General features: G+C 44.5%; 1 protein-coding gene across 1 annotated transcript in view; it reads right to left on the minus strand.

Moving 5' to 3' along the window:
* Positions 1-15,033, minus strand: part of RPS6KC1 (ribosomal protein S6 kinase C1) — a 239,590-nt gene that overhangs the window by 115,093 nt on the left and 109,464 nt on the right. The window contains exon 9 of the mRNA XM_040351456.1: positions 11,244-11,336. Coding sequence (XP_040207390.1) covers positions 11,244-11,336 — 93 coding nt within the window. The remainder of the gene's footprint in view (positions 1-11,243; positions 11,337-15,033) is intronic.

Here is a 15,033-nt window from a genome sequence, read left to right on the forward strand (position 1 = left end):
CCGGACCGAAGAGTCGGGAATCTCTGTCACCAACTCAGAGAGACTCTGACTAGGTGGCGCACAGGAATCTAATGATTTCAGAGACAAGAGATTTTTACCACCTGGACAGTAGTTGCACTGGAAAACCAGGGTGTGGAACTGGGCATACAGTACCACCTTGAAGGAGGCTACCCACAGACCCCGAACCAGCAGGCGCCCGGAGAGAAGACCGATTGCGTGATGCCAATACCTTCTCCGCAGACTGAAGAGTCTGCAATTTCTCCAGGGGAAGAAGGACCTTTGCCACTGAGGAGTCTGGATCAACACTAGATACTCCAATGCTGAGTCGGAACCTAGCATGCCCATAATTTGAACCCTGGGTCGCACACATGGAGGGCAGGCTTGCTGCCACTGAGCTACACTTTCTGGCCTAAACGTTTAACATCCACCCGAATCTTCGGAGGGTCTGAATGGGAATAACCCATCCACTAGGTCGGAGACAGAAGCTGCTCTCAGAAGAAAGTCGTCAAAGTAGCCAATGGGGCAAAGCCTCGCTGTCCCAACAAAATTCAAATAAGTGCGAGCTCCTAGCTGAAAACCCATGGTGCTGACGCCAGATCAAAAGGGAGGGCCACAGGCTGACAGAGACCCTTCTCTCATCACGAAGCACAGAAAAAAACACTGACATGTGCAAAACGGGACATGCATGTATGCGTCCCTGATGTCCGAGGGCGTCAGGACAGCCCCCGGATGAAGCACAGCTACCACCGAACAAATGGATTCCATGCGGAACTACCCGACGTTCACAAAGGTATTTAGGGCCTGAGGCCCATAGAAAACCCCAAAACTCTCGTCCTGCAGGAAAGGTAAAATTACCTTGCAGCTTAGCAAATCCCACACTGCCCAAGGCAGACCGACGGGCCGGGAGGGGAAGACACAAGGACAGAACTTTGTTCTGTGGATAGGAGGAAACCCTATCTAGTACTCCGAAGAGACCACCTCGCAGACCCACTAGTCGGAGAGCAGGGAGGTTTCACTGAATTGTGAACCTGCAAGCCGCCCCTCCCACCTAGAGACAGGGAGGGAAGGCTATATACATTGGCAGGATTTGGGTGCCGGCGTGATCGGCTTATGCACCCAGGGACAGATTAGTCCCCCAGCTGGGCCTTTGACGGCCTGGGAGGGTTGCCCCTAAATAATACACACACATAGTGTGTATGTATATTATGTAGGTGTATGCACACATGTCTTTGGAGGAAACCGGAGTACCCGGAGGAAACCCACGCAGACACAGGGAGCGACAATGCAAGCTCCAGGCAGATTGGCGTCAGTGTGCAGATTCGAACCAATGACTCTTTTGCTGCCAAGTAATGGAGTTAAGCACTACACCACCGTGTGCATAAAACCATTCTGAAACAGACGCCCTGGATAACAAGGGCGCAGCATTCAATGAAGCATCACAGACCTATACGAGGCCCTGGACCAGCTGGTCCGCTAGGCCAGTGGTCATCAACCCTGTCCCACAGGGCCCAACAGGCCAGGCCTTATGTATTACCTTGGGGAGATGCAGTCTAGAATACTGCCATCACTGAGCAGCAAATTATATCACCTGTGATGTATTTCAGTTATCTTGCAAACCCGGCCTGCTAGTGGGCCCTGCAGGACAGGGCCGACGACCACCGCGCCAGGCTAATAACCTCAGGAGAGAGTCGGTGCTCCTCCACTGTCTGGTGCAAAATGCTCACTCTGTGAGTTGTATACAGCACTAGGGGTCAGGACTACTCCAAGATGGCCGCCGAGCGTTCAGAACGCGGCCACAGGAAAATGGCCAGCACAATGTAAGCTGCGCCATAGCGTGGCTACGACAAAATGGGCGCCAATGGGAGTTTTCAATGTAATTGAAAAACCTCCCAAAAAATAGCGCCAGCGACCACTGAGACCCCAGTGTAGTGGCCACAATAGGCCGCAAGCCAGACCCCAGCATGGTAAACATGGAACGGGTCAGTACTTCGGATCTTCTATCAGTCAGATCCATACAAGCGGGGGTTCCCGCCCAGCGGTGAGGGACTACAAAAGCCCTCAGTGGCTTTTCTCATTCCGCATCTCAGAAATTATCAAAGAAGGGCACAGAAGGAAAAAACCTACACAGCGGTCTGATTTGTGTGATCCAAAAAAGACCGAGCCCTCGGCGGAAACCCAGCTGCACTATGCAGCTTAGGAGAGTCCCTTGCAGCAGTAAAAAGCGCACCCATAAATGCCTTATTCTGCCTTTTTTTTTTTTTTTTTTTAACTAGGTACCTAGTCCATGGCTCCATAACAGAGCATTCCCCAGGGGATAACGGGGGAAGGGGGCACTCTTTTACCGCCCGCCCGCAGTCCACCCCCACCCTGGCACAAACTGTGTCCAGGACTAACAATAAAAACTCTGTGGGAATCCCAGGTGCTAACACCTGCTGCCACCACCAGCATGTGGGGAAGGACCCAGATACTGACTCCAATATTTACATATAGTGTGTATTATAATATGCACACCTGTCCATAGAAATAGACAAAAGCTCCTAGAGCCCTATTCAGGGCCTCTCACCCACTTGCTGCGCTGACCAGGGGTAACCAGGGGACTCCCTCAGGAGGAGACTGCACAGCGCTGCCTGTGAGGAAAAGAACCGTGAGGTAACTTTTGCAGGGACCTGTGTTTAAACAGGAAAAGCCTCCTAGGGCTGTTTTATTTAAGGATAAGACACAGATACAGCATAAAAAGCAAAACCGTTACAGGTGTCACCAATCAGTCAGCGTCTGCTGAAGTATAATCATAAACATCTGTGCTCATCACAGGGCTTTTTACCTCACAGGAAAGCCCAATACAAAAAAGAAAAAGCACAGGCCAGATAACACAGTCCCCTCAGGAAGGCCCCCTCCCCCCTTACTGCGGCAATGTTAGCAATGCAGCAAGGGAAAGGAGCAGGGAAGTAAGGGGAAGGGACCCCCGAACCCCAGGAATGCCCAGCCGTACCAACCCACCGAAGCAGGAGGGACTGTACTTACCCGTCCGAGCGAGGACTCGCTGACGCATTTCTGACAGAACTACAACCGAAATGGAGGTAGCTGTCGGCCCGGTCCACTGTGAGTGAGACAACACCACAGCCCAGTCATATGTGGACCTCGGAGCAAAGCTCACCGGCCACCCCAGGAGTCATGGGGTATGGCGTGGCAGACCAAGCCTCTTTGCAAAGGTGTGCCCACGCTTGCTGGTCGGACTGAGTAGACTACAAGGATCTATATTATCCAGCCTGTCTCTCAGCCAACAGTTGAAAGAAGATTCTTCAAGAAAAAGTAAAGTAAAATAAAATAAAATTTCTCCTCAGGGCGGGGCTGTTCAACTCTGTTAATGTAACATGTATTTAACTATTTAACATGTTTCTGCCTAGTCCTCTCCTGTAAACAGGGAACATAACCCACTTGTCAAGATTTAAGGAGCTGTGTCCGTCCATGGACGATAAGAGAAAATACATTTACGTTTTTGGTTGTAACATGACAAAATGTGGAAAATTTCAAGGGGTATAAAATACTTTTTCAAGGCTTGTTTTCTTATACTCACCTGATGATCTTGCAAATAATTCTGGATGGCTACATTCACTCACTCCATTGTATTTATGGATGAAATCATGGTCATTTACTGGTCTGGACTACAAACCCCTCTTTCCTCTTTTCATCTTCATTACACAGAGAGGAATAGGGGAAATTGCAGTTTACAGATGACAAACACTGTTTGTGATTTAAAGTGGATGTAAACCCCAAAAAATATATCTTTTTTTTTGATGTCACAATGTAGAGAATAAGATTTCCTATCATCTGTGCCCAGTCTTGCCACACAGAGTTAATCCAGCTCTGAGCAATCCTCTTTTTATTGTTCAGGGAAATAAAACAGACTTCCAGATAAAAACCAAAGTCCTTGCTTGAATGACAGGTTATGTACATATCTCGTGCACTGCTTGCAGACATACACAGCTTCTGTAAAAAGTGCTCAATTCACATCCCCCTCCCCTCTTCCCTCCAGCTCTATGTATATTCTGATGGCTGTTGCATTTTCTCATGGCACTGAACTGTGACTCACCCCATATTTTGAAAACATTTAATCAAAACACAGGGGAGGGGATGTGAATTGTGCACTTTTTTTCAGAAGCAAGGACTTTGGTTTTTATCTGGAAGTCTGTTGTATTTCACTGAACAATAAAAGAGGATTGCTGAGAGCTGGATTCACTCTGTGTGGCAAGACTGGGCACAGATGATAGGAAATCTTATACTCTACATTGTGACATAAAAATAATAATAATAATTTTTGGGGTTTACATCCACTTTAAAGTCTGGCAAGACCAATAAGTATTTTCTGTACTTGTTCTTGACCTGAAAACTAATGCAGCCACCACATCTAAGAACTGGTAAGTTTTAATGTATTATATTTTACATATTTGCTTTAGATAACCTGTATTTAATAAGCAATACCAGCAAAACAAGAACCAAAACCAGTATGTGTGCCATATTTGTAGCATCCAATGGCGCCTACAAAATCACCAATTGCCGGTCTACAAGGTCTACGCACTTCTGTATTGCAAAACAACCTAGTCTCTTCAGGCAATCTGGTCACAGATCACAATATTCAATTTCAAGAATTTGTAATACAGTGCAACCTGACGAGCCTGCTGGCATTAAAAAAAAATTATAATACATTTCTGGATATTTTCATTGCATACAAATGGCAAAATATGTTTGCTATGCTAATTTTTTTAATTAAAGATATTTCTTTTGTCAAATCCTTTCATATGCACTGCTGATCTATCATCAAACGTTAACTTTCCAACTTAACACCAGTGTAGCCGGTGGCAGCCTGAAGGTTTACCATCTGTTACCGACCAAAGTCACTGTGGCCACCTTCAGAACATATGCATCAAAGCCCTGAGACATGAGATGGAAGGAATTCTGCGAAAGTCAGCAGAAGGGGAGGCGCGGACCCGGAGGCAGGCAACAGGCGAGCCCACAGAAAAAGGAGACATGGCGAGCCATTTGTCACCTTAGTGAACAACCAACCAAGGTCATCAGGGACATGACTGGTGGCAGTACAGATGACAAAGTCAGGCTAGTAGATAGGTTTAGATAAGGTCTCCCTAGAAAAAAAATAGCATAAGGGATTAATAGTTATGTAAATGGTCAACTAATAGTAATTAAATATATCCAATCTAACACATACAAGAGACAAAGGCTTCTTTCCCAAATCTGAACACTTGTCTTACCTAAAATACTTGCCCATATATGTATTTGGATCCAAACCTTTTAACATAGATTTAGGTCCATCCAAACATGTGAGAAATCTATGCCTGCTCCCACCCTCTGTTGCATCAATTTGCTCTCCCAAACACAATCACACTTTGATTTACTAAAGACAAATAGACATGGCAAAATAGCAGTTGCTCCAGAGCTTAGTAAATGCGCAAAAGCTTCACTTTGCAAAGATTACCCAATCACATGCAAGTAAAAAAAATTATTAAAAAATAATTCATTTTTGCTTGCACATGATTGGATGATGGAAGTCAGCAGAGCTTCTGCTTATTTACTAAGCTCTGGAGCAACTGCACAGTCCATTTTGCCTTTAGTAAATCAACCTCTTAATGCTTACTGTAAAATTAAAAGTAACTGTACTCATCTTTAAATTGAGTGAATTGGATCTGTGCAATATAAGAAAGCTGAAGTATGAAGAAGAGGATATGATGATAGTATATCCACTTAAATTGGAGTTCCACCCAAAAATGTAACTTTCACTTTTTGGAATCCTCCCCCCCCTCCGGTGTCACATTTGGCAACTTTCAGGGGGGAGAAGGGAGCAGATACCTGTGTAATACTCCCACTTCCTGGCATAGATCACAGCGGTGACCTACGTCATGTCTGGCGCCTACACTGTCCTCCCCTGCTGTCTTCTGGGAGACACACAGGTCCCAGAAGACAGCAGGGACCAGTGAGGCTGCGCAGCTCGACTCGTGCATGAGCAGTAGGGAAGCCAGGAAGTGAAGACGCAAGGCTTCACTTCCCGATTCCCTAAGACCCCTTTCACACTGAGGAGTTTTTCAGGCGGTACAGCGCTAAAAATAGCGCTGCTATACTGCCTGAAAAAGTCCTGCCCAGCCTTCTCAATGTGAAGGCCTAAGGGCTTTCACACTGAGGCGATGCGCTGGCAGGAGAGAAAAAAATCTCCTGTATACCGCTCCTTCACCGCTCCTTCCCATTTAAAACAATGGGAAACCGTGTGAATACCGGCCAAAATGCGCCTCTGCAGAGGTGCATTGCGGGTGGTATTAACCCTTTATCGCCCGCTACCGCCACCGCGCCTCCCGCCCCAGTGTGAAAGGGGCCTTACCGAGGATGATGGTGGCAGCAGCCGAGAACCGACGGACAGATCGGCTTCGGCTGCTGACATCGTGGGCGCCCTAGACAGGTAAGTGTCCATATATTAAAAGTCAGCAGCTACAGTATTTGTAGCTGCTGGCTTTTAATAATTTTTTTTTCCGGTGGAACTTCACTTTAAAGACCACCTTTTCTGCCATTTCTTGTGCCCCACGATCGGTCACAGGAGCAGAAGAATGGGGAGAGCTGTGTGTAAACAAACCTTCACTGTTCTTCACAGTGGCAGTGTCATTAATCGTCTGTTCCCTGACATTGAAAGACGATCATTGACGTCACACGTCCAGCCCCGCCCCCCTACAGTTAGAAACACATAACCCCTACAGCGCCCCCTAGTGGTTAACTCCTAAACTGCAATTGTCTTTTTCCCGAGTAATCAATGCATTTTTATAGCACTTTTTTCTGTGAAAATGACAATGGTCCCAAAAATGTGTCAAAATTGTCCGAAATGTCCGCCATAATGTCGCAGTCACAAAAAAAATAAATAATCGCTGAATGCCGCCTTTACTAGTAAAAAAAAAAAATTATTAATAAAAATGCCATAAAACTATCCCATATTTTGTAAATGCTATAAATTTTGCGCAAACCAATCGTTAAATGCGTATTGCGATTTTTTTTAACAAAAATAGGTAGAAGAATATGTATCGGCCTAAACTGAGGAAAAATGTTTTTTTATATTTTTTGGAATATAGAATATAGATTTTTTTTCAAAAATGTCGCTCTATTTTTGTTTATAGCACAACAAATAAAACCCGCAGAGGTGATCAAATACCACCAAAAGAAAGCTCTATTTGTGGGGAAAAAAGGACGCCAATTTTGGGAGCCACGTCGCACGACCGCACAATCGGCAGTTAAAGCGACGCAGTGCCGAATTGCAAAAAGGGGCAAGGTCCTTTAGCTGCATAATGGTCCGGGTCTTAAGTGGTTAAAGTCGAACTAAACGTTTTCCAGCAAGCCCAATTGTGAGCAGTCGATCAGTAGATTGGCTGCTCTCTAACAGAACCAGCCATAGATGGATCGAAATTCAGCCTAACCCTGCTTAACTGGCTGAATTTCGGTCCATCTATAGCCAGCTTTATGCTTCCAGTGGAGAGAATGTTGCTTAAAAAAATATTAAAAGCCAGCAGCTACAAATACTGCAGCTGCTGACCTGTAATATATGGACACTTACCTGTCCAGGGCGCCCGCAATGTCGGCAGCCGAAGCCGATCTGTCAGTCGGCTCTCGGCTTCTGCCGCCATCATCCTCAGTAAGGAAATCGGGAAGTGAAGCCTTGCGGCTTCACTTCCTGGTTCCCTACTGCGCAAGTGCGAGTCATGCTGCACATCCTCACTGGTCCCTGCTGTCTTCTGGCACCTGTGTGTCTCCCAGAAGACAGTGGGGGAGGACAGAGTAGGCGCCGGAAGTGGCGTAGGTCACCTCGATCAAGGTGATCTATGTTTGGAAGTGTGAGCAAATGCCAGTATTACACAGGTATCTGCTCCCTCCTCCCCCCTGAAAGGTGTCAAATGTGAAACCAGAGGGGGGGGGGGGGTTCCAAAAAGTGGATGTTACTTTTTTGGGTGGAACTCCACTTTAAAATGTATGTGTGCTTAGAAGCATGCATTAAGTATAATAACAATGCAAATTCCCTTCAGGACCATTTTTTAAAGAAGAGCAAATATGCATTTTCTCAAAGACACCGCAGTGTTTACACCACACTATGCCTGCATTTTATGTAAAATTCATAAAAGATCGTGTGCATCATGCAATCAGAAGAGTTTCACTAAATATTTGCTGCATTGCACTGCAGACGGCACTCCACAATTGGAGGAGGGACAAGTAACCTGACTTTGATAAGTCATGTGATTGTGCTTTCCTCTTCCCAGATTTTTGTTTCCCCATTCATTAATTTGATTAGGGCTTTGCATCATTGTCCTGTCCTCTCCATCTAGGAAATGTATAGCCGTTTTGTACATTTTCATATCCAGCCAGCAGGTGGAGCTTTAGGCATTGTTCATATGTTTTCAAAGTGGCACCAAACACAAAAGCAAACATTATATTGCAGCTTACCAATTCTTATGCCGCGTACACACGATAATTTTTCGGCATGAAAAAAAAACGTAGTTTTTCAAAAACGTCATTTAAAAATGATCGCGTGTGGGCTTCACATAATTTTTCAGGTTCTTAAAAACAACGAAAAAAAAAATTCTAACATGCTGCATTTTTTAATGTCGTTTTTCGGGTTGTAAAAAATGATCGTGTGTGGGCTAAAACAACGTAAAAAACCTGTGCATGCTCAGAAGCAAGTTATGAGACGGGAGCGCTCGTTCTGGTAAAACTACCATTCATAATGGAGTAAGCACATTCATCACGCTGTAACAGACAGAAAAGCGCAAATCGTAATTTAATAACACGGAATCAGCTAAAGCAGCCCAAAGGCGAATGGAACTTTCCCTTTATAGTGCCGTCGTACGTGTTGTACGTCACCGCGCTTTGCTAGATCATTTTTTAAAAACGATGGTGTGTAGGCAACGTCGTTTTAATGATGAAGTTGGGAAAACTTTGTTTTTTCGACATGCTGAAAAACGATCGTGTGTACGCGGCATTAAATGTGCTGCATTCATCTTCATTTTTAGGGCTTTCCTTTAGCTTTACCTGGTGATCTAGCCAGGAAGTCTGTTTTTCAAGCAGTCCTGCAGATGTAGCAGGTAGAGGTTTGAGACAAACCATTCACTGCTGACAGGGCTGCTTACAATGATTAGTTTTTATTTATTTCTGTAAAACCTTTATCCCAAAATGAATAAAACTGTTGCTGCAACTGCAGATGAAGTGTTAGCTGGAGTTTGGCTTCAATTTGTTAGCGTATTTAAACCTGCTGCCCTCCCTCCAGACTGACAATACTGCTGTAAAAAGGTGTCTCTGTTGCTGCTCCAGTGGGGGCACTCTAATGAAGGTGTATAAGGATGAGCTCAGGTGTGTTCGCATCAGTTCCACCTCATCGGTGCCCATCAGTACTACCTCATCGATGTCCATCAGTGCCACCTCATTGGTGCCCTTGAGTGCCGCCATATCAGTGCCCGTAATTGAAAGAGGAAACTTACTTATTTACAAAAAAATTAACAGAAAAAAAATAAAAACATTTTTTTTTTCAAAATTGTCAGTCTTTTTTTAGTTGTTGCGCAAAAAAAAAAAAATTGCAGAGGTGATCAAATACCACCAAAAGAAAGCTCTATTTGTGGGGAAAAAAGGACGCCAATTTTGTTTGGGTACAGTGTAGCATGACCGCGCAATTGCCATTCAAAGTGCGACAGCGCTGAAAGCTGAAAATTGGCTTGGGCGGGAAGGTGCGTAAGTGCCTGGTATGGAAGTGGTTAAGGGGGCGTGGCAGGGGGTGTGTCCTAAGCCTACATACTTTGCCAATAGGCGCCCCTTGTTTCCATCTCAAAAAGTTGGGAGGTGTGATGTATGCAACACCTGTCTGAAGTTAACAAAAGCCCATGGGCATGGGCCCTAAATGGGAATTTACACAGAACTAGATTGTGTGGTTAGTCAACAGCTTGAACATGTTGACAGGAGGAGACAACAGAGTGGTTAACACAGGGATCGACAAATCCCGGGCGCCAGGTCACCATGGCGACTAGAAATAGTGTCCTGGCGACTTGGCTTGGAAGGTGGGCAAAAAAAAAAAATATATATTATTTTATTTTTTTTGTGTGAGCTGGTGCCATCTGGTGGTGAGCCGTTGGTATTACAAGTTATTACCACCAGATGTGTAAGCTGGCGCCATCTGGTGGTGGCCGTTGGTATTACAAGTTAAGCATTACAAGTTAAACAGCAATTCTAATGTAATTTTTCACTATTTTCCCTGCCATCTTCCTCCCTCTAATTAGAACCCCCAAACATTATATATATTTTTTATCCTAACACCCTAGAGAATAAAATGGCGATCGTTGCAATACTTTCTGTCACGCCGTATTTGCGCAGCGGTCTTACAAGTGCACTTTTTTGGGAAAAAATTACACTTTTTTTAATTAAAAAATAAGACAACAGTAAAGTTATCCCCATTTTTTTTAATATAATGAAAGATAATGTTACGCCGAGTAAATTCATACCCAACATGTCACGCTTCAAAATTGCGTTTGAACACCGTTTACATATGCAGGCGCTGCTCACGTATGTGTTGGCTTCTGCGCGCAAGCTCGTCGGGACGGGGTGCGTTTTCTGGCTCCTAACTTTTTTAGCTGGCTCCTAGATTCCAAGCAAATTTGTCAACCCCTGGGTTAACACATTACTTATTGTCCAATCACAGGCTGGAGCAGGGAGGTGACAAAACGATATTGCTTAATTGCAGTGTAGTAAAGTAAGGTAACAGACTGTCTGGACATCATTACAAAACAAATATGTATGTTAAATATGTATTTAATGGTTTGCCTGGAGTCCAGCTTTTATCGTCTGTTACATGCAATCATTTTGTTTACCAGCATGTAAACATTACCAGTTCCTTTCAAGCCATGGCTGACCTCCAATTAGCGGAGAATCAAGCCTTTTCTCTGCATAAGAAGACTCTTTCTTTGTAACCCACACCACATTGTAGAACAAGAGAAACATACTCTGCCCCCTATCTCAGATAGGTTTCTGCACAAGCTTACATGAATTGCTTACATAAAGCCTGCCTTTTTTTCCCCTTCCGTTGCTTTTGTTATTTTAAAAGTGCAGATGCATTTGAGTCATTTTCCCCTTTTGTTTCATATCCTTAAGATCCCGGGCTTCAAAGACACCATGTCAGCATGCGGTCGATTTATGACTGAACTCTCCAAGAGATGTTGAAGAATTACCTTGTCAATCACCCCAAGGACTCGGAAGGCCTTCAGTTCCTCGGCAGGGCTCCTCAGGTTCCAAGAGGGCCTTGAACTCTCAGCTCCTGGAGGCTAATGGAACATATCAAAGATAAGACATCAATCAGTGTGGTACTTGAAGGAAGGCCGCCTGCTGAAGCAAATGCCAGGCCGAAGGAAACTAAATTTATCATAAATCACAGAGCAGAGATGAAAGATGACGTTTTATGTGGCTCGCTCTAATTATGAAGTTGCGAGTAAATAAATTAAGAGAATGGAGGGTGGAATAGAGGAAAACAATATCATAAAGAAAGTTGCATCTGAAATGATAGGAAGGAAAAAAATAAATCAAAAAAGGCTGATGTTAGTTAAAGTGGCTCTCTGTGAAAATGTATGGTGGGATAAAGCTGCATTAACAAGAGAAGAGGGAAGGAAGAGCCAGGGAGATTCAAGTGTAAGCTCCTACGACTCAGTTCTGCCTGCACACTTATTTAGGGCTGAACTGCAGCCGGATACAAAATTGAGGAAAAAAAACATATACTGTAAATAAAACACATAATATAATAATTAGGGTTGTCCCGATACCACTTTTTTAGGATTGAGTACAAGTACCGATACTTTTTTTATGTACTCGCCGATGCCGAATACCGATACTTTTTTGAAATGTGTCCCCAAATGCAGCCATGTCCCCCCACATATGCAGCCATGTCCCCCACATATTCCAGCCATGTCCCCCACATAATGCAGCCATGTCCCCCACATAATGCAGCCATGTCCCCCACATAATGCAGCCATGTCCCTCACATAATGCAGCCATGTCCCCCACATATTCCAGCCATGTCCCCCACATAATGCAGCCATGTCCCCCACATAATGCAGCCATGTCCCCCACATAATGCAGCCATGTCCCCCACATAATGCAGCCATGTCCCTCACATAATGCAGCCATGTCCCCCACATACAGTGAGGAAAATAAGTATTTGAACACCCTGCTATTTTGAAAGTTCTCCCACTTGGAAATCATGGAGGGGTCTGAAATTGTTATCGTAGATGCATGTCCACTGTGAGAGACATAATCAAAAAAAAAAATCCAGAAATCACAATGTATGATTTTTTTAACTATTTATTTGTATGATACAGCTGCAAATAAGTATTTGAACACCTGAGAAAATCAATGTTAATATTTGGTACAGTAGCCTTTGTTTGCAATTACAGAGGTCAAACGTTTCTTGTAGTTTTTCACCAGGTTTGCACACACTGGAGGAGGGATTTTGGCCCACTCCTCCACACAGATCTTCTCTAAATCAGTCAGGTTTCTGGACTGTCGCTGAGAAACACGGAGTTTGAGCTCCCTCCAAAGATTCTCTATTGGGTTTAGGTCTGGAGACTGGCTAGGCCACGCCAGAACCTTGATATGCTTCTTACAGAGCCACTCCTTGGTTATCCTGGCTGTGTGCTTCGGGTCATTGTCATGTTGGAAGACCCAGCCTCAACCCATCTTCAAAGCTCTAACTGAGGGAAGGAGGTTGTTGCCCAAAATCTCGCAATACATGGCCCCGGTCATCCTCTCCTTAATACAGTGCAGTCGCCCTGTCCCATGTGCAGAAAAACGCCCCCAAAGCATGATGCTACCACCCCCATGCTTCACAGTAGGGATGGTGTTCTTGGGATGGTACTCATCATTCTTCTTCCTCCAAACACGGTTAGTGGAATTATGACCAAAAAGTTCTATTTTTGTCTCATCTGACCACATGACTTTCTCCCATGACTCCTCTGGATCATCCAAATGGTCATTGGCAAACTTAAGACGGGCCTTGACATGTGCTGGTTTAAGCAGGGGAACCTTCCGTGCCATGCATGATTTCAAACCATGACGTCTTGGTGTATTACCAACAGTAACCTTGGAAACGGTGGTCCCAGCTCTTTTCAGGTCATTGACCAGCTCCTCCCGTGTAGTCCTGGGCTGATTTCTCACCTTTCTTAGGATCATTGAGACCCCACGAGGTGAGATTTTGCATGGAGCCCCAGTCCGAGGGAGATTGACAGTCATGTTTAGCTTCTTCCATTTTCTAATGATTGCTCCAACAGTGAACCCTTTTTCACCAAGCTGCTTGGCAATTTCCCCGTAGCCCTTTCCAGCCTTGTGGAGGTGTACAATTTTGTCTCTAGTGTCTTTGGACAGCTCTTTGGTCTTGGCCATGTTAGTAGTTGGATTCTTACTGATTGTATGGGGTGGACAGGTGTCTTTATGCAGCTAATGACCTCAAACACGTGCATCTAATTTAGGATAATAAATGGAGTGGAGGTGGACATTTTAAAGGCAGACTAACAGGTCTTTGAGGGTCAGAATTCTAGCTGATAGACAGGTGTTCAAATACTTATTTGCAGCTGTATCATACAAATAAATAGTTAAAAAATCATAAACTGTGATTTCTGGATTTTTTTTTTTGATTATGTCTCTCACAGTGGACATGCACCTACGATGACAATTTCAGACCCCTCCATGATTTCCAAGTGGGAGAACTTGCAAAATAGCAGGGTGTTCAAATACTTATTTTCCTCACTGTATTACAGCCATGTCCCCCACATAATGCAGCCGTGTCCCCCACATTTTACAGCCGTGTCCCCCACATATTCCAGCCATGTCCCCCACATATTCCAGCCATGTCCCCCACATAATGCAGCCATGTCCCCCACATGATGCAGCCATGTCCCCCACATGATGCAGCCATGTCCCCCACATGATGCAGCCATGTCCTACATACCTTTATGATGCCGCACGTGCCGCCGTTAATCAGCGTGCGGGGAACATTACAGCTTTCGTTTGAATAGCTGTATCCCCGCCGCGTATAGACACTCCCCCTTGCTCGGGATTGGACAGATCATCCGTCCAATCCCGCGCAAGGGGGAGTGTCTATACGTGGCGGGGATACAGCTATTCAAACGAAAGCTGTAATGTTCCCCGCACGCTGATTAACGGCGGCGGCGGTGGCTTTGCAGCGACGGGATTGCGGCAGTGGGAGGGGAACAAGTATTCTATTTCAGTATCGGGGGTATTTGCGGGAGTACGAGTACTCCCGCAAATACTCGGTATCGGTCCCAATACCGATACTGGTATCGGTATCGGGACAACCCTAATAATAATATAAACATTGAAACACAAAACTCTGCCTCCATGTACAGCCAGGAGAGCTGTTCCCAAAAAGGACAATACAGCAGTGACAGCACAATGAGGTCATCTCTGGAATTTATCTAATGCTATGTCATTAAAGTGGGGCCAAAAACTTTATTGCTGCATTAGCTGGGTACCAATAAGGTGATGTGTGTACCATGGGAGGCTGCTCCTGCTTTTTCTAATAATATTTCAATCCCAATTCCAAAAAAAGTTGTGATGCCGCTTAAAATCTACATAAAAACAGAATGTAATGATTTTCAAATCTTATAAACCCATATTTAACCACTTAACCCCCGGACCATATTGCTAGTCAAAGACCAGAGCACCTTTTGCGATTAGGCACTGCGTCGCTTTTAACTGACAATTGCGCGGTCATGCGACGTGGCTTCCAAACAAAATTGGCGTCCTTTTTTCCCCACAAATAGAGCTTTCTTTTGGTGGTATTTGATCACCTCTGCGATTTTTAGTTTTTGCGCTATAAACAAAAATAGAGCGACAATTTTGAAAAAAAATATATTTTTTACTTTTTGCTATAATAAATATAAAAAAATGTTTTTTCCTCAGTTTAGGCCAATACGTATTCTTCTACATATTTTTCGTAAAAAAAAAAAAATC

The sequence above is a fragment of the Rana temporaria genome, chromosome 4 (assembly GCF_905171775.1).
Source record: "Rana temporaria chromosome 4, aRanTem1.1, whole genome shotgun sequence".
NCBI classification, from domain to species: Eukaryota; Metazoa; Chordata; class Amphibia; order Anura; family Ranidae; genus Rana; species Rana temporaria.